The following is a 14,677-nucleotide window of genomic DNA, read 5'->3' as shown; positions in this document are numbered from 1 at the left end:
ATTCTCCTTTCTGTGGAATTTCTTGATGTCAACTAGATTCCAAGAAGAACATTGTCTAACTGAAAGCAATTTTGCAGGCTCAAGGGAGAATCTATGGAAAACTTAAGGAAGAAAATTTCTTTGGACCTAAAGAAGAAGTGAAACTTGAGGCTCATATAAAAGTGCCATCCTATGCTGCTGGTAGAGTTATTGGTAAAGGAGGCAAAACAGTAAGTAGCTGAAATAAAACCCTTAGTGTTGCTCAGTTGTGTTTCATATTCAGTGTGTATATACACATAAAGCTTTAACTTTTAGCTAAACTAATACTTTGTTACATTAAAGCAGGAGCTGTTTTCTTAGCTGTACTTGTTACATTTTCATTTCTTCTACTGTGGAGTTGAAGCCAATCTTAGAATGATTTATTTCATTTCTAAATAAGTGTTAGGAATTTAAGACATGTTCAGACTTCAGTATTACCAAAAAAAAAAAAAAGTGTACCTATCTTTGTTTCAATTAAATTGATGACATTTCTTAGGCTCAGTTTGTTGTAAAATAACATCACTGAGATTTTTCAATCCTAAAAAAGATGCTGGTGCTCTGCTGGTGCTCAGGTGTTTTCATATGGTGTTAAGTCAGGAGCTAGATGATATTTGCAAAGACTGAACCACGTCTTGGGTGTCCATCCTGATTGCAGCAGGGTCTTTAGGTCAAGTGTCAGGAGGCAGTGTGACCTCTTCCATTACTTGCAGTGGCAAGAGGTCTAAGGACAAACGTGTCTGAGAAGCTGCTCATCGAAAACTTTAATAAAACGTTAATTACACAATGATAAGCATTTCTAAAATCAAATTAGTTTTAATGAGACAAAGACTCTAACCTTACCTCTACTTAACATGATGGAAGCCTAATAAGTGGCTGAAAATAATTTGAACAAACAGAATTTCCCACCTGCTCAGTCTGAATTTCTCTATATTGTGTAGGTTTTTGAAGGAACATCTGGCATTTTTCTTCCCTATATTGTATGATTTTTCTGACCTTACACTTTTAAACTCAACTGTAAATACTGTGGCATCTATTTGCTTTTTAAAAGCCATGCATTTAACACCTTCTGTGTGTTGTATTTAGTCTTTAAAACACTTCTACAAACCCAGAGGACTTGGTGCTAATTTATGTTAAGAGACACATGAGGCTCAGCTTGCAGAGTGCACACTGCTGCATAAAGATGCTTTCTGTTAGTGAGGGGTTTAAAAAAATGTAGCTTAGAGGATGATATTTCAGTGGTTGCTGTCTTTGAGGCTTGGTGGTTGTATAACATTTGTTTAAGTTTTCTGACTTCTACTATCTGTTTATAGGTAAATGAGCTTCAAAACTTGACAAGTGCAGAAGTTGTAGTCCCTCGTGACCAGACACCTGATGAAAATGATCAGGTGGTTGTGAAAATAACTGGTCACTTCTATGCATGCCAGGTAGGAGGACTGCAATGATTTTCTGTATTTGCCTTGATGTTTCCATGGTCTTTCTTTTATAGCGACGTGCAGGAGCCAAGGGATGGAAGACTTTTGCTCAGGATACAGAAAGCAGTGCTTGCCAGGCTCCTCTGGTTGTCTTGTGCAACAAACTTTCCTCATGCCTGTGAGAGAGATTTATAACAATACTACACATTCACATATGCAAAACTGTCTCCTTAAATTCTTCTGTCAATTTATGCAGGCTCTGGCACTGCTAAAACCTTGCTAAAAGCAAAAGAAAACCCAAATTGTGATTGGGCTGAAATTCAGAAGGAACAGAGACATGAGCCATACCATAGTATCTGAAAAGAATACACCCAGATATGTCATTCATCCACATTGCCCAATCTGTTGTTATAATATAAAGGATCACAAGATTCCTTCCTTCACTCAACTCAAACTCATTGCTTTTGATATTTTGCTGCAGGTGACTTGTAGTTTAGAAAGGAGTTGAGGGGCTGGGAAGTCCTAGTCCTGTAAGTCTGACCTTCTGGTTACTCTAGTGTATAAAAAAAAAATTGTACCCTCTTTATTACAACAGTAGCTCTTATAAAACATTTGTATTTCCAGAGGAGTAATATCAAGGCTGTAGCTTCAATAATCTCAACATTGGTAGTCCTCTACCTATTCTACCTATTGCTTTCTATACTACAGATGAGAAAACTGACCATGCAAGTAGTTGTGGTAGGTTGAAAAGAGAAGAAAAATTAAAATTGAGGCTGTAATGATTATAATTATAATGTAATGATTAATAATGATTAATTTCAAGTGTGTTTTAATGAACAAGTAATCTAGTCAGTACTAGAAATTTAGTCATTTAAAAGAGAAGAAAAATTAAAATTGAGGCTGTACATAATGATTAATTTCAAGTATATTTTAATTAACAAGTAACCTAGTCAGTATTAGAAATTTAGTTATTCCAGATTTTCTTAATCCCAGTAGCATCTCTTGTTGGTTGTAAACAGCAGTCACTGCAGCATGGCATCATGATGGGTTGTTTCTTCTTCTTTGTGTCCTTCAGCTTGCTCAGAGAAAAATTCAGGAAATACTGGCTCAGGTAAGAAGGCAGCAGCAACAGCAGAAAACATTGCAGAGCGGACAGCCTCAGCCAAGACGGAAATAAAGGTTTAGGAAATGGCCCATCAGAGACAGATGCCAGACCAAAGACAGACTGTGTGACAGAGAGACAGGTGGTGAGCACCTGTTGAAGTTTTATGCAGAAGATCCACCAAGCCAATCACCTGTTCGAGGACCAGGCAACCGTTGAACGCTGTCTCTGAGAATGTATTCTTTAGGCTCTCTCAAACTTTTGAAACCCAGCTTTAAAATAAGGACCCCTTCACTTCCCTTTTGTTCTATTCTCACAATTTAACATAAACTCGTTAGTCTTTTTTATTGTTCTTATTATTCCCCAACAACTTTAGAACTTGGTTTAATGAAGCTTTCTCTTCTGAGTTCACTGGTTAAAAAAAAAAAGAAAAGAAAAAAAAACCAACAAAAAAAAGAAAAGGCATTGCTCTTTAGGTCCAGTTGTAAAAGAATAAACACATTTGGAGGGTGGGATTGCGGGTGGGCTAGGGTTAGAGCAAGGGTATTGACAAGAGTTTAAGTGTTAGTCCCAATGTTGAAACAAGTGGCATTTTTTAAAAAGAATTTGGTTGCATTTTTACATAACACTGCCATGAATAACCTAAGGGAAGTGTTGAATGGTGTTGGCCAGGGCATAAAAAGATAAATATGCATTTTACTAAACTACCTCAGGCATTTAGTACCTCAATGAGAAATTGTTCCTTTTTTGCTTTTTTTTTTTGGTATTTTGTATACTTTATAAAGCTAATAGTTCTTGAGCATTTTATTTTTTTAAAAAAAATTAAAATTTGATCAGCCACCAGCCAGGAGTACTACAGACTTATCGGGGAAAAATATAGTAGAGCACTTCTAGCTGCTGGCTGATGGGAGTAAGGTGGGTAAAAAAAACACAGCCTCAGATTTCCTGAGGGCTTCAACACCATCATTTGTTTAAAAAAAAATTCAATGAATGTTCAAAAGATAGTGAATGATGCCAACATTCTGATAGCAGCAATGCCGTTTAGTTTTCTTTTAAGATGGGATGAAAAAGTTTGTGACGGTACTTTTTTGGGAACAGGACAAGGAAGTGATGGCAAGAGGCTGGGGTTGGGGGAAAAATTTAGAAGGCTGCAAGAGGCTGAATTTTTTTTTTGTGCTACTTGATTGAATGCATGAACCCTTTGTGCCTTTGACCATCACTACCTAATAATGCTACATTTAACCATTTGCAGCCCATTTGGACTTTGCCATTTTGTTCAAAGAGCAAGCTTCATCTTCAGTTTGATAGAACACTTGATCTGCTGGAGCATTTTTGAGGCCAGGAGGGTCTCTGCTGTCTGCAGATCACATCATACTGCTTTCAGTTACCACGATGGGGGAAGGTCAAACAGTGTTTGATCACATTGAAAGATAATGAAAGGCTAAGTTTACATATCCAGCCGCTGTTATGGGCCACACTAAGCCACTTTGAAGGTTTTGAAAATGATTACAAGAAAAAAAAAACAAACAAAACAACAACCTCTCTAGCCTGGCTTATAATAGATGCAGCAGGATTTATGCACGTTCTGCAACCAACCATTAGAGGAGAACAAAAAAAAATGTCAAAAGGCAGGGATAACAGGAAAGTTACCAAATTTTTAAATTTCCAAATGTAATTTGAATGATGATTGTGGTAATAGTGACACATTCAAGTTTCTACAATAAACTTCAGTCTACCTCAGTTTAAGAAAAAAAAATGTGGCAACACATGGTGCATAAAGACTGCTGTGTGTGTGTGTGCGCGTGCGCGCCTGTGTGTGTGTGGTCGACAGAGCCATGCTATTACCTCTGAACCTTTTTTTGTGATGTTTTTTGTGCATGAGATGATCAGAATCACCATGCTGCACTGATTTGAGGGGCACAGCGAGCAAAAACATTTGTTTCATCATTTTGTTATCTACCTCTTAGGTTCATGTTGAAATAGAGGCATTACTACATAGACTAGATAATTTTCCCAAAGATCATTGTTGTACAGATTAGATAATTTTGAAAATGGTCTGAAGTGTTTTTCCTGCATCTCTTCTTTACTAATTGGTTTAAAAACCACAAACTTATGTTGTAGTTTTAGCAAAGAAAATGAGTTTCTTTTCCTTTTTTGACAGTGACCTTCATCTAGCCTTTAGGATAATTTTTTTTTCTTACAATGAATTTAAAATTACTGAAGTATGGAAAGTACATAGCATTTTAATTTTTGTTGAGGCTTAAGTCAGTCGGACGTTCCTTTCTTAACATTTGAGAAGGATTTGACTTATTTTCCATTAAAAATTACTTTACAGATAGGCGCTGCATTTACATCTGCTGATTTAAATACTGTCATCTTTCTTAAATTTCTAGACTTAATATGGTATCTCATGTTTTTTCTTTTCAATTGAGACTTGGTAATTTGGAGTATTTGGGAATAGCTAGAAAGTAAATACTGTAAATGATTTCAATATCCAGAAAGTATGGATCATTTTTCATCTGTAATGTGCCCCCCAATGCAGCTCTACTTGCCAGATGCCTCTGAATGGAATAAAGAGTTTAACTCCTATCATCAGATAAAGTTGTGTGGTGTTTTTTTAAATTATTGAGGCATAGGGACAGACTGTCCCGAGTACTTATGGTGCTTTGATCCAGTTGGTTTTCTGTCGGTAATAAGTGGAGAAGGATGAGCAGTAACCCACAGGTATTCCACAGCTGCTAGGACAGCCAGGTTACAATGTTTGCACTTCCCAAAACAAGCTGTGACTTCTGTGGCTTGTAATTACTCTTCTCCCTCCCATCTAACAACGCCATGTAGTCAGTAAGACAGCCCATGGTTCATGGTTTGCCTTGCACCATTCACTCAGGCTCATTTGCTGTGCAAGGAATGTGGACTTGACAGTACTGACTGTCAGGACAAACATGAGATTAGAAATGCAGTAATTTTTTTTTTTTTGGGGGGGGGGGGGGGGTGCAGGGAAGTTTTTTTTGCCCAGTCTTTACTGTGGTGGTCCTTGGAGTGATGAAGGTTTGTCATCAATGTGGCCCTAGAAGGCAGAACCAGTCACACAAATGTTCTGGCAACCTCTCACCCCTCCCATGACCACCCAAATACACCACCTGCCATTGCCATTGGGGTGGTATCACCTCTCCATTTAGATCCTTGCTAACATTATTTGGAGTAAAATGAGACCAGATGTTTAACCGAATGCCTACATGTGGGAGGGATGTGTTAGGGAATGAAGTAGCATTATGAATTACACAATTCTGTATCTTTTCAAAGAGAACTGGGAAGTCCAACTTGTTTTCCAAACTCATTCACCCTCCTACTTCACAGCTCATTTCCTGGGACTGACCAATAAAAAGAGGGAATTGAAGAAATGACATCTATAGAAGGCACTGCATATAGTGTCGCATTTCACAGGGCACCCTTAGCTCATTTCTCCATGTCAATATCAAACTTTCTTCTCAGAAACAGCACCCTGTCATTTGAGCAGCATAGTAAGTCAAGCCTTGCTCTGTACTGCTGGTACATTTGTGACAGCTCAGCCCCTGGCTGTTTTAAGCATTTGCTTTATCATAACACTCTGATTTGCTTCTAACCTTCCAGAGCTTGTATTCTTAAGCTGCAATTTCCAAGGCATGCGCTCTTTTCCATTAAACGGAGCATGTGTGCTGTGCAAGACAGCCTGGGCTTGATATGGGTCAGGTGTAGGATTCCTAGACAAACATGACAAACTGTTGAGAAAGCACTCAAGCTGGGCTCTAACAGAGATGTTAGCTCAAGTGACGGACATAAACACTGCTTGAAAATGAAGTTACTCAGACGCAGTGCAGGAAATCAGAGAAATTATGACTAAAGTCTCACTTAATGGTTTCTCCCATTCATCTCAGCAAGGGATCCTTCACAGAGCCAAACCTACAAGTACCTGTCTGGAAGGACTGAATGCTGACTCTACAGACTCCTTGCACAAACTTTGGTATTTTTATTTCACCCAGAAATCACCTGATGTATCCAGATGGAATCATTCCCAAGTGTTTTCTTTCCAAAAGGGCTTTAGTGTTGCAAAGTACTGGTCATCCAAGACTGGGTTAATTCCTACCTCCCAGCTTCTAGGACTATCAGGCCATAGTCTCACCAAGGCTGGCAGGTAACGTGGCTGGGGCACTGCAGTAGCTCACCAGAGATTACAAATGCTTTTTTTAAATGGATGAGGACCAAGTTCTTTCCCTGGGCTGGCAGCTCTAATTGTTTAATAGCAACCAGTAGATGTTCATAGAACTACTTTTCACATTATGCTTTGTCAGTCAAGTCAGCTATATTTTTTTAAAGTACTGGGTTTTTTTCTCCTCTTTTTTTTTTTTTTTTTTTTGGTCTTGTCTTAGAGACTAGTAACCATTTTCACCTCTAAGAGTCCTAGCCTGTTCACACAGCTGCTCTTTTCTGGGTACTCCTTTTTTTCCTGCTCTTTCAGACAGGATACTGTATGTTTCTGGCTACTAAACGTGGGTTCACACAATGGTGTAATGTTTGCTGAACCTACCTCTATTCATCACATATTACTTATCCACAGCAGCAGTGAAAGGGAATGAGTTGAAGTTACTCCTACGCATTACTCCTAGGAGGAAATGCCTGATTTAGAACCCATCAGGCTGTAAGATGTAAGACAGCCAAGGTTGTCTTTCTCCCATGTGATTACTTTCAAGAAGTGTCATGAAGCATTTTGAAAACCTTTCACTGCAGTTAGATTTCCCAACAACATATTTTTTGTGGGCAAAGATGTTTTATCTGCATGGTTTAACTGCACTTAACCAATACCCTTAATTGCAGAACTATCTGCTGCCTTGTATCAAAGAGCAGGTGAACTTGGAGGCAATCATTCATTAAAAAACAGAGGTTAGACACAGCAAGAAAACATGACCTGAGATAAGAGGGACAAGTGGGTTTTGCTTTGTTTGGATTCTTTTGAACAAACACACTTCCTCCTGAACAACACAGGCACAAACACCAGGCTCACTTTGAGCATTACAAACAGAAGCTGCTGTGCAGGGCAGAGATGCAGACAGGGCTTGCAGTAATTTGTGGGGCTATGGGGAGAAAAAGGTGATTACCCTCAAGATCTCTTGTTTCTGCTTTCTGATACATGGCAGAGCAAACTTCTCCAGGAGGAAAAGATCCTAATCCAGTGATGAAACAAACCCCTGTCCTGTAGTATAGAAAAGCATTTTGTCTTACACAGAAGTTCTTTACACTTGAAGTTCTTTAACTGGATATCAGACTATGCATCAGTCACGCGAAGAACACACTGAACAGTGACTTCTGAAATTGCTGAACAGTCCATTAGCAGCAAGAAATGCTCAGTGATCCTACAGAACTTTTTTCCCACTTCAAAGAGTTGAAGGTTTGCACTGCCATAGTGCATTGTCTCAGTGTCCCTTTTCAGAAAGTAGGTGAGAGGAAAGCTAGGAGAGGAGTCAACTGCACATGCAGGATGAGCTGAATCCTCTCACATGAAAACAAGTAACTGAAGCACTTCAGTTTGGGGCTTTTTTATTATTATTAAAACCAGGTTTGCCTTGGCTGGAAAACTGATTTACTGTTTTGATAACTCAAAGCACATTTATTTGTCACTGTTGCTCTTGGCTTTTATGTTCTCAGTAACACCAGTTTGTTTTCGGCCCCCAGTTCAGACCATGACTTGCTTTATTGTGACCAGAAGCAAATGGCTCAACACAAGAAGCGTCATCTCAACTGTACTATTTCAGTTTTTCCTTGCAGCACTCCAGTCTGTTTTGCACTACCACTACAGGGTGTCTTTCAAAGATTTAGGAAAACAATTACTCTAGAAGCTGAGCATGAGTTCCAGCTTAAGCAGCTGTCTTTGCCCTGCTCTTCTCACTGCAAACTCCACTAAGCCAGTGGCTTCCCTGGGAAGCTCTGCTAGGATTCCTTCTCTGACATTTCACAGTTGGACTCTTATCTTAAGGGTTCTTTCCAATCTTAATGATTCTATGATTCTGCTCACTTTAGCTTGCTCAGAACTCTACCTGGGCACATTCAATAAAAACACTGGTTTGTACTGATCAACTGTACTGACTACTCAGTTCTCAAGACTGTATGGCTCAGGCACACTCATCCTCCTTCCATGCAGTAGCTGCTTTAAGTTCTTGTCTCAAGATGATCACTGCTGTTAGGAGTCAGTCCAAAGATAAAGTCCTTTGGCAGGGACTGTGGAGTCATCTGTGCTAACTGGTCATCGTAGGGACCAAGAGTCCACAGCTTCTCCAGTTCATAAACTTCTCGTGTCTCTGGCAGCATGAAATGAACCACTATGTTACCTGCACAGAACAGAAATTCACAATGAATTAATGGGAACAGTAAAGCACTACTACACCTTCAGCTGAGCAAAGAGTTCAAGCCCTCCCCCCCTTTCTGGCTAGATACAACATGGCAGCTGACAAAGGTCCCTTCCTAAGCTGCTGCTTCCAGTTCTCAAGCAGTGTTAGGAACTGGTCAGTCTTTCAAAAAACTCCAAGACTACAGGAACAAGATATGAGACACAATACTTTCAAAGAGGACACTATCACAAGACTCCAAACCAAAGAAATTATGACTTCTACGGGAATGAAGAAAGACAAAAGGAATTTCACTTGAAAGAGTCCCCCAAGGTGACAGACGGATTTTAAGCTTTCTTGTATTGTCAGCGTTCTGCTAAAGCCAAGTCATTTTTCCTAGGTGTGTTGCTCACACTTCTCAGGTGTTTTTTTTACAATTAAATAGGTTCAAACTTTGATGTACTTTTATAGTTTCATTAATTCTGTGCAAACAACAGCAGAGAATGTTAATTCCACTGTTTGTCCAATGCACTTCTCTGTAGTTATTCCCTTAAATTCCAACAGATTTTCAGTTACTACCATCAATAATTATTATCACTAAGTAGCCAAGGCTTAACATCAGTGGCTGCAGTGCTCCTCACTCATCCATAAGTGAAGTTTTCTTCTTTCAGGTCAAAACACCAAGACAGGGGATGAGATTCTAAAAGTAGCAGTGAAGGAAAACTGCTTTTTGAATGTAGTCTTTTGTATTTGTGTAGAGTTTCACACTTGTAGAATAAAAGAATTAAACTCAATTTCTTAGGACTGAGGTTTTACCCCATGTAATAGTATGATCTGGACAGTGAAAAAGTCTGTTCAACACTTTACTAGTAAGGCAGCATACAATGAGCTCCCATTCACCATTCAACATGGATTACAGACCTGAGGAAACTGACTGAAGTAGCTTTTTTCCCCTCACTATTGTTACCTTCAATTTATTACGACCTGTTTTAGCCACTGAAGAGTAGTTACTGGTTTTTTCCTCAGTGCCAAAGATATTTAATGGAAAATCGTTTATTATCTCAGTGAGTTCAAGCAACAACTGGAATTCCCAAACAGCAGAGAACTGTGAACTTTCCACAGCAACCAAGGTTCATGGTGAGATGCTTCTGTCAACAAAGAGCTCATGCAGAACTTTGTCTTCCCAGATTCACAAATATTTACCAAAATCAATGCACAGCCAGTCATCTGTCTCTTTTCCTTCAATCTGAGTATGAGGGCCACCTTCTTCTTTGAGATGCTTGTACTGAAAAAAAAAAAAGGAATGGCAGAAAAGTCTTTTACATTTATTTAAAAAGCACTCAAACTCAACAGAGAAGGTTGACTTTGCTGAGTTGTTTTAAAGCTTAAATGGGTTAGATTGCTTCATGTTGGTCTGGGGTCTGCACAAAAGAAAAAGGCTAATATACACTTGCAGTGTATGGAAATATGTACATATTTCTCACATCTGAAATCCTAATGCTCTGGATTCCCATACAGTTGGTCCAAAAACTTTGTAGGGATCTTTTATCAAGATGAATATTAAATACAACTGCTTACAGTAGTCTTTCCATTACTGGGTCCCTATAGCTGCCACCACCACCAGGTTTTATTTGTGATTCCTTTCACGGTGGTTTACACTGGCAGGTTGAGGATGCAGAAATGGAGATGCTGAGCTTATTCTCTTCTCAGATGGAACAGAGTAGGGCAAAACCAAGTTTCATCCCCTGCCATGAAGAAGGCATTCAAACCAGCCTCCTGCCCCTTGAGAGCACACACCCAACACTCACTGCATCATGCTGGGGGAAGCAGGACCAGCACACAGATTCCTGCCTGGGAGAGGGGAGGGGGCAGCTCAAAGCAGGGCTGCACAAGGTCAGTCAGGGAAAGTGGGCAGTTCTCTGTGCAGCACGTGGTGCCTTTTGTAGGTGCCAGCTTGAGAGGCTCAGCTGTCCCCAGCCAGTACATGAAGAACCCAAACACCCACCAGAGCTGGAGAAATTTGACAGCTCAGGGCTGAAGTATGGTCACTTTCAGATCTGGCCATAACCTACTTGTTCCTCTACAAGGAGTATCGACAGAAATGGCTCCAAAAGTCCATTCTGCCATGGAAGACAGAACATAAAACAACATGTACCAGCATGGGTGGCTGGCAAATGAGTCTCACTTCACTGGGAATGCAATTACCACAAAATTCAGCTGTTCCTGGTTGCTCCACAATGTTAGCTGCTGGGTAATGATGCTAGTTTTCAAAGCAGCATGGAAAACTTTTAAAATGTTAAATCAGAACCAGTTCTACCTTCCTTTCTTTAAGATGGCTCATGAAGTATCTTCAAAAGACTCCAACAGTCTGCTCAAAATGCTAAAAAGCCCAGTATGAACTGCCATCAGCTATCATCAGGTTTCAAAGGCTGATCCCTGCTACAAGTTTCCAAGCCTCCTCTTTAGAAGCTGTGTAAGGTGAACAGTTACAATACAGCCAAAGTGTCAGCTTCTTCCTCTGACACGAAACCAGAGGGGGATGTGGGCCTTTGGCATTCACAAGCTCCTGGAATGGAACAGGAAGAAGATCTCATGATACACCTGAGCACCTCTTCGTTTTACTGTGAGTAAATCATGAGGGTTTAGGAATGGTAGTAAAGCTTGCCAACTGCCTGGCAGCACTCTGGAGCACTTGTTCTGCTTTACATCTTAAGTTTCAGTGACTTTTTACCTAGACAATTTCCAATGTGAGACAAACTCAACCACCCCCAAGTACTTGACCAGGCTTCCCAGTTTCTCAGGATGCCCAGGAGGACACCATGCCTCCCAAGAGGCTTTGCCCTTGCAAAATTGCTGCTTTTACAGCCACCAGAGGGTGCACCCATGAAACCCAGCCAAGTTTTTTCAGGGCAAATGGTACTCACTGATCTCTCCTGGTCTGGAGGAAATGGAAAACTGTTAAGACTAGCAAGTTATACAAGCAATAGAGTACATACTAAGCACTTTGATTTAGCATACTCAAATCACATTAATGCAACTTCCAGCTTAAGGCAAAATTTTGGTTTGCGAAGATGTGCCAGTTCCTGCAGAGAAACTCCCCATACCTGCTCAGAAAGGCCCTGAAAAGCTAAACCATCTCTCCCACTCTCCTTTGCCCCATGAGTCTCACAGCTGAAACAATGGGATTGGAAGGAAGAAAGCAAAACCAAGAGTGAAAGGAAAAAGGGGGTCAGGAAGGGCAATAAAGTAGGTGGTGAGGAGGCAAACTCCAGGCTGAGTACTGACAGCTGACTGATGGGGCTGGTCACATTCCTCATGCTGTGCTTTTGAACAGCTGCATGGATCTTCTCAGGCAAGAAAGTTTCTCCCTCCTGAGTTTCACCCTCATCTCTAAGCTTGACTGGTAATTTTACTCTGACCTGCACTCCTGTACTGAAAAGCTCTCTTTCTTCCAAAGCCAAACAGCAGAGGATCTCTGTGCAGGGATGGCTGCTGCTGCTTCTCCTCTCCTGCAGTACACACACAGCAGGGTGAGGATTAACTACCAGTTTGCTCAAAGCTCATGAGGGGATCCTGGGCCTCTTAAGAGGCCAACTGTTTTTCCAGCTCTACAATTTATCTGAGAAGTGGAATATTTAAGGATCAAGGTTGAGAACAGCCAGGTGAAGCTATTTTGAATGACTGGGAATAGGAATGGTGCTTGCTGGACAAAAATAAAGGCAGACGGAGGTCATCATCACCATCTCACATCATTCATGTTCCAGTCACCTAGCTGTGATGTCCCCAGTGTTCTACACACAGAAAGGTCTGTTTCTAAAACATAACACCTGTATTTTGTGTAGTACTGCTAAAGGAAATAAACCAGTTACTTCCTAGATGTAATCAGGACTAAATGACATGTCATCAGTTTCATCTTACCTGGCACACCTCTACACATGCAATCCTGGGGAAATTCCCATCAAAACACTTAAACCCACTCACAAAATTCAGAGAGAGCAGCAAGAACTGTCTTACCATTTTCAGCATGTAATTTGCCATCGCATGAAGATGCCGTGTTGAAAACCCGCTCACAATTATAAAATAATCACAGTATTTTAGTTCTGGAGATAGCTGGATGACACAGATGTCTTTAGCATTTTCTTGCCTCAGCAGTGCTACAGCCAAGTCAATGCTGAACTTTGGAAGAACAGTATCTGGAGCACATAGAAAAAAACAGTACAGCGGCAAATTTTCTTTTTAATTGCAAAAATAAACCATTTAGAGCCATAAAATAACAATTAACTGAATCATAGCCTAAGCTAGTCACTCACTGTGACTTTGGCTTGATACTGACAATGCAACACGAACTGCAGATTTTTCAAAATCATTTTTACAGCCACCAAAGCAGAGAAGTAAGCGCTCTTCCAATAAACAACACTATCACTAGATGTAACAGTTGCCCGAATGAAACTTTGGTATTTGCTAAGTTACTTATTTCTTGTTGTTGCCATTTAAAAGCAAATAATATCATCACACTTGTAAATGCAAATGAATTAAACCTAAGGACTCCAACAAACATTATTAAAACAACAGAGAAAATTGAAAATATTTCAGAACGATGCCTTTCAACAATCTGTGATAAGACATTGTGATTAAACTATTCTAGAATCTTAAGTAGAAGAAACCAGTATTTTAAAAATGGAGCTGACATGATGTAGAGTGAAGACATTTTTTCATCTGCAGACAGAGTAAAGCCACTTTTTTTTCTTTTTCCCTAGCCTGATCTGGTGCAGAGCATCATGATATTGTAAACAAAGTTTCAGTCCTTCAACAATTTAAGGAAGCCAGCTTACAAAACAGTACATCAGTGAAACTATGTTCTGTTCACACCATGAACTAAGTTTATTTCTAATTTGTCCTAATTAGGTAGATGCAACTTGTATGCACACTTTAGGCATAATTTGAATCTGTCAGCAGTGCTAGTCTGCCACTATAAAACGAACATTAGTGCAGACTGAGCACCAGCACAAAGCCAAGCTTTTTATTTCCCAATATAAAGAAAAAGCCAAACAAAGGAACAATAGCTACAATTATATGCATGAATGCGGATATGAAATTGGATCAGATCTCTGTAAATGTAAGGCTTTCGGCTCAGGGCACTCTTTCAACTTTTTGCTGTGGTCACACATCTTGAAAATTAGCAGTGGCCACAGATCCTCCAGACACAGCGGCTACAGAAGCCAAACATTTGCCTGGCATCCACCTGAGAAGCCTCCAGAGCCTGCCTGGAGAAGGGATGGCCTAAAAGCCGCCAGGCACGGCTCGCCAGGGTCAGATCCAGGCCAGAGGAGCTTTCCTGAACAGCTCCAGCCGCAGGCCCGCCCTGCGCCCAGCAGCCTGTGCCGGTCAGGGCGCTGTTCCCGACGGGCCGACTGCGAGCGCAGCAACGCCCGCGGCCGGGCAGGGACCCTCGCACACGGCCCTGCACGCAGCTCCCCGCCGCGCTCCTCACTTCGCACGGCGCTGCGAGGCCGCCCGGCCCAGGGCCGGGGCCGTGACCCCGGCGCCCGCGGTCTCGGCCGATGCCACCGCGCTGGGCACGGCGAGGATCCCCCGCAGCTGCAGGCGCGATTCCACGCGTGCCCCTTCTTCAAGAGCGTCACGCTCCGCTCAAGGTCCCGCTGGGAACCTCCGCAGCGCGGCCCCGAGCTGGGCCCTACCTGCCGGCTGGCGCCGCTCCGCCGCCCCCAGCGCCACGGGCCCGGCTCCGCCTCCCACCGCCGCGCAGCCCCGACCCGGTGGGCCAGTTC

At 41.3% G+C, this 14,677-nt stretch overlaps 2 protein-coding genes across 2 annotated transcripts in view; one reads left to right on the top strand and one right to left on the bottom strand.

The window, feature by feature from the left end:
* The window catches only part of IGF2BP3 (insulin like growth factor 2 mRNA binding protein 3), a 110,590-nt gene extending 107,612 nt beyond the window's left edge, over positions 1 to 2,978 (top strand). Inside the window, exons 14-16 of the mRNA XM_041411450.1 lie at positions 78 to 209; positions 1,329 to 1,442; positions 2,506 to 2,978. Coding sequence (XP_041267384.1) covers positions 78 to 209; positions 1,329 to 1,442; positions 2,506 to 2,607 — 348 coding nt within the window. The 3' untranslated portion in view covers positions 2,608 to 2,978. The remainder of the gene's footprint in view (positions 1 to 77; positions 210 to 1,328; positions 1,443 to 2,505) is intronic.
* A 5,108-nt stretch (positions 2,979 to 8,086) lies between these two features.
* MALSU1 (mitochondrial assembly of ribosomal large subunit 1) lies at positions 8,087 to 14,677 on the bottom strand. The gene is made up of 4 exons (XM_041411575.1): positions 14,588 to 14,677; positions 12,903 to 13,081; positions 10,092 to 10,173; positions 8,087 to 8,891 (listed from the first exon to the last, which is right to left on the bottom strand). Exons 2-4 carry the CDS (start codon positions 12,924 to 12,926, stop codon positions 8,713 to 8,715), a joined length of 285 nt encoding a protein of 94 aa, XP_041267509.1. The 5' UTR covers positions 12,927 to 13,081; positions 14,588 to 14,677; the 3' UTR covers positions 8,087 to 8,712.

Source organism: Onychostruthus taczanowskii, unplaced genomic scaffold (assembly GCF_017590055.1).
Source record: "Onychostruthus taczanowskii isolate IOZ18803 unplaced genomic scaffold, ASM1759005v1 scaffold36, whole genome shotgun sequence".
NCBI lineage: Eukaryota > Metazoa > Chordata > Aves > Passeriformes > Passeridae > Onychostruthus > Onychostruthus taczanowskii.
Note: the sequence above shows the minus strand (reverse complement) of the source record. Positions and strands in the feature narration are given on the sequence as shown.

Bases quoted from the DNA above. Each gene is read 5' to 3' on its own strand.
- MALSU1 (XM_041411575.1), bottom strand. From the start codon at position 12,926: ATGGCAAATTACATGCTGAAAATG. The intron at 10,174-12,902 runs GTAAGACAGTTC...TTTTTTTTTCAG, and splicing joins CAAATTACATGCTGAAAATG to TACAAGCATCTCAAAGAAGA. The intron at 8,892-10,091 runs GTAAATATTTGT...TGTTCTGTGCAG, and splicing joins CTGGCTGTGCATTGATTTTG to GTAACATAGTGGTTCATTTC.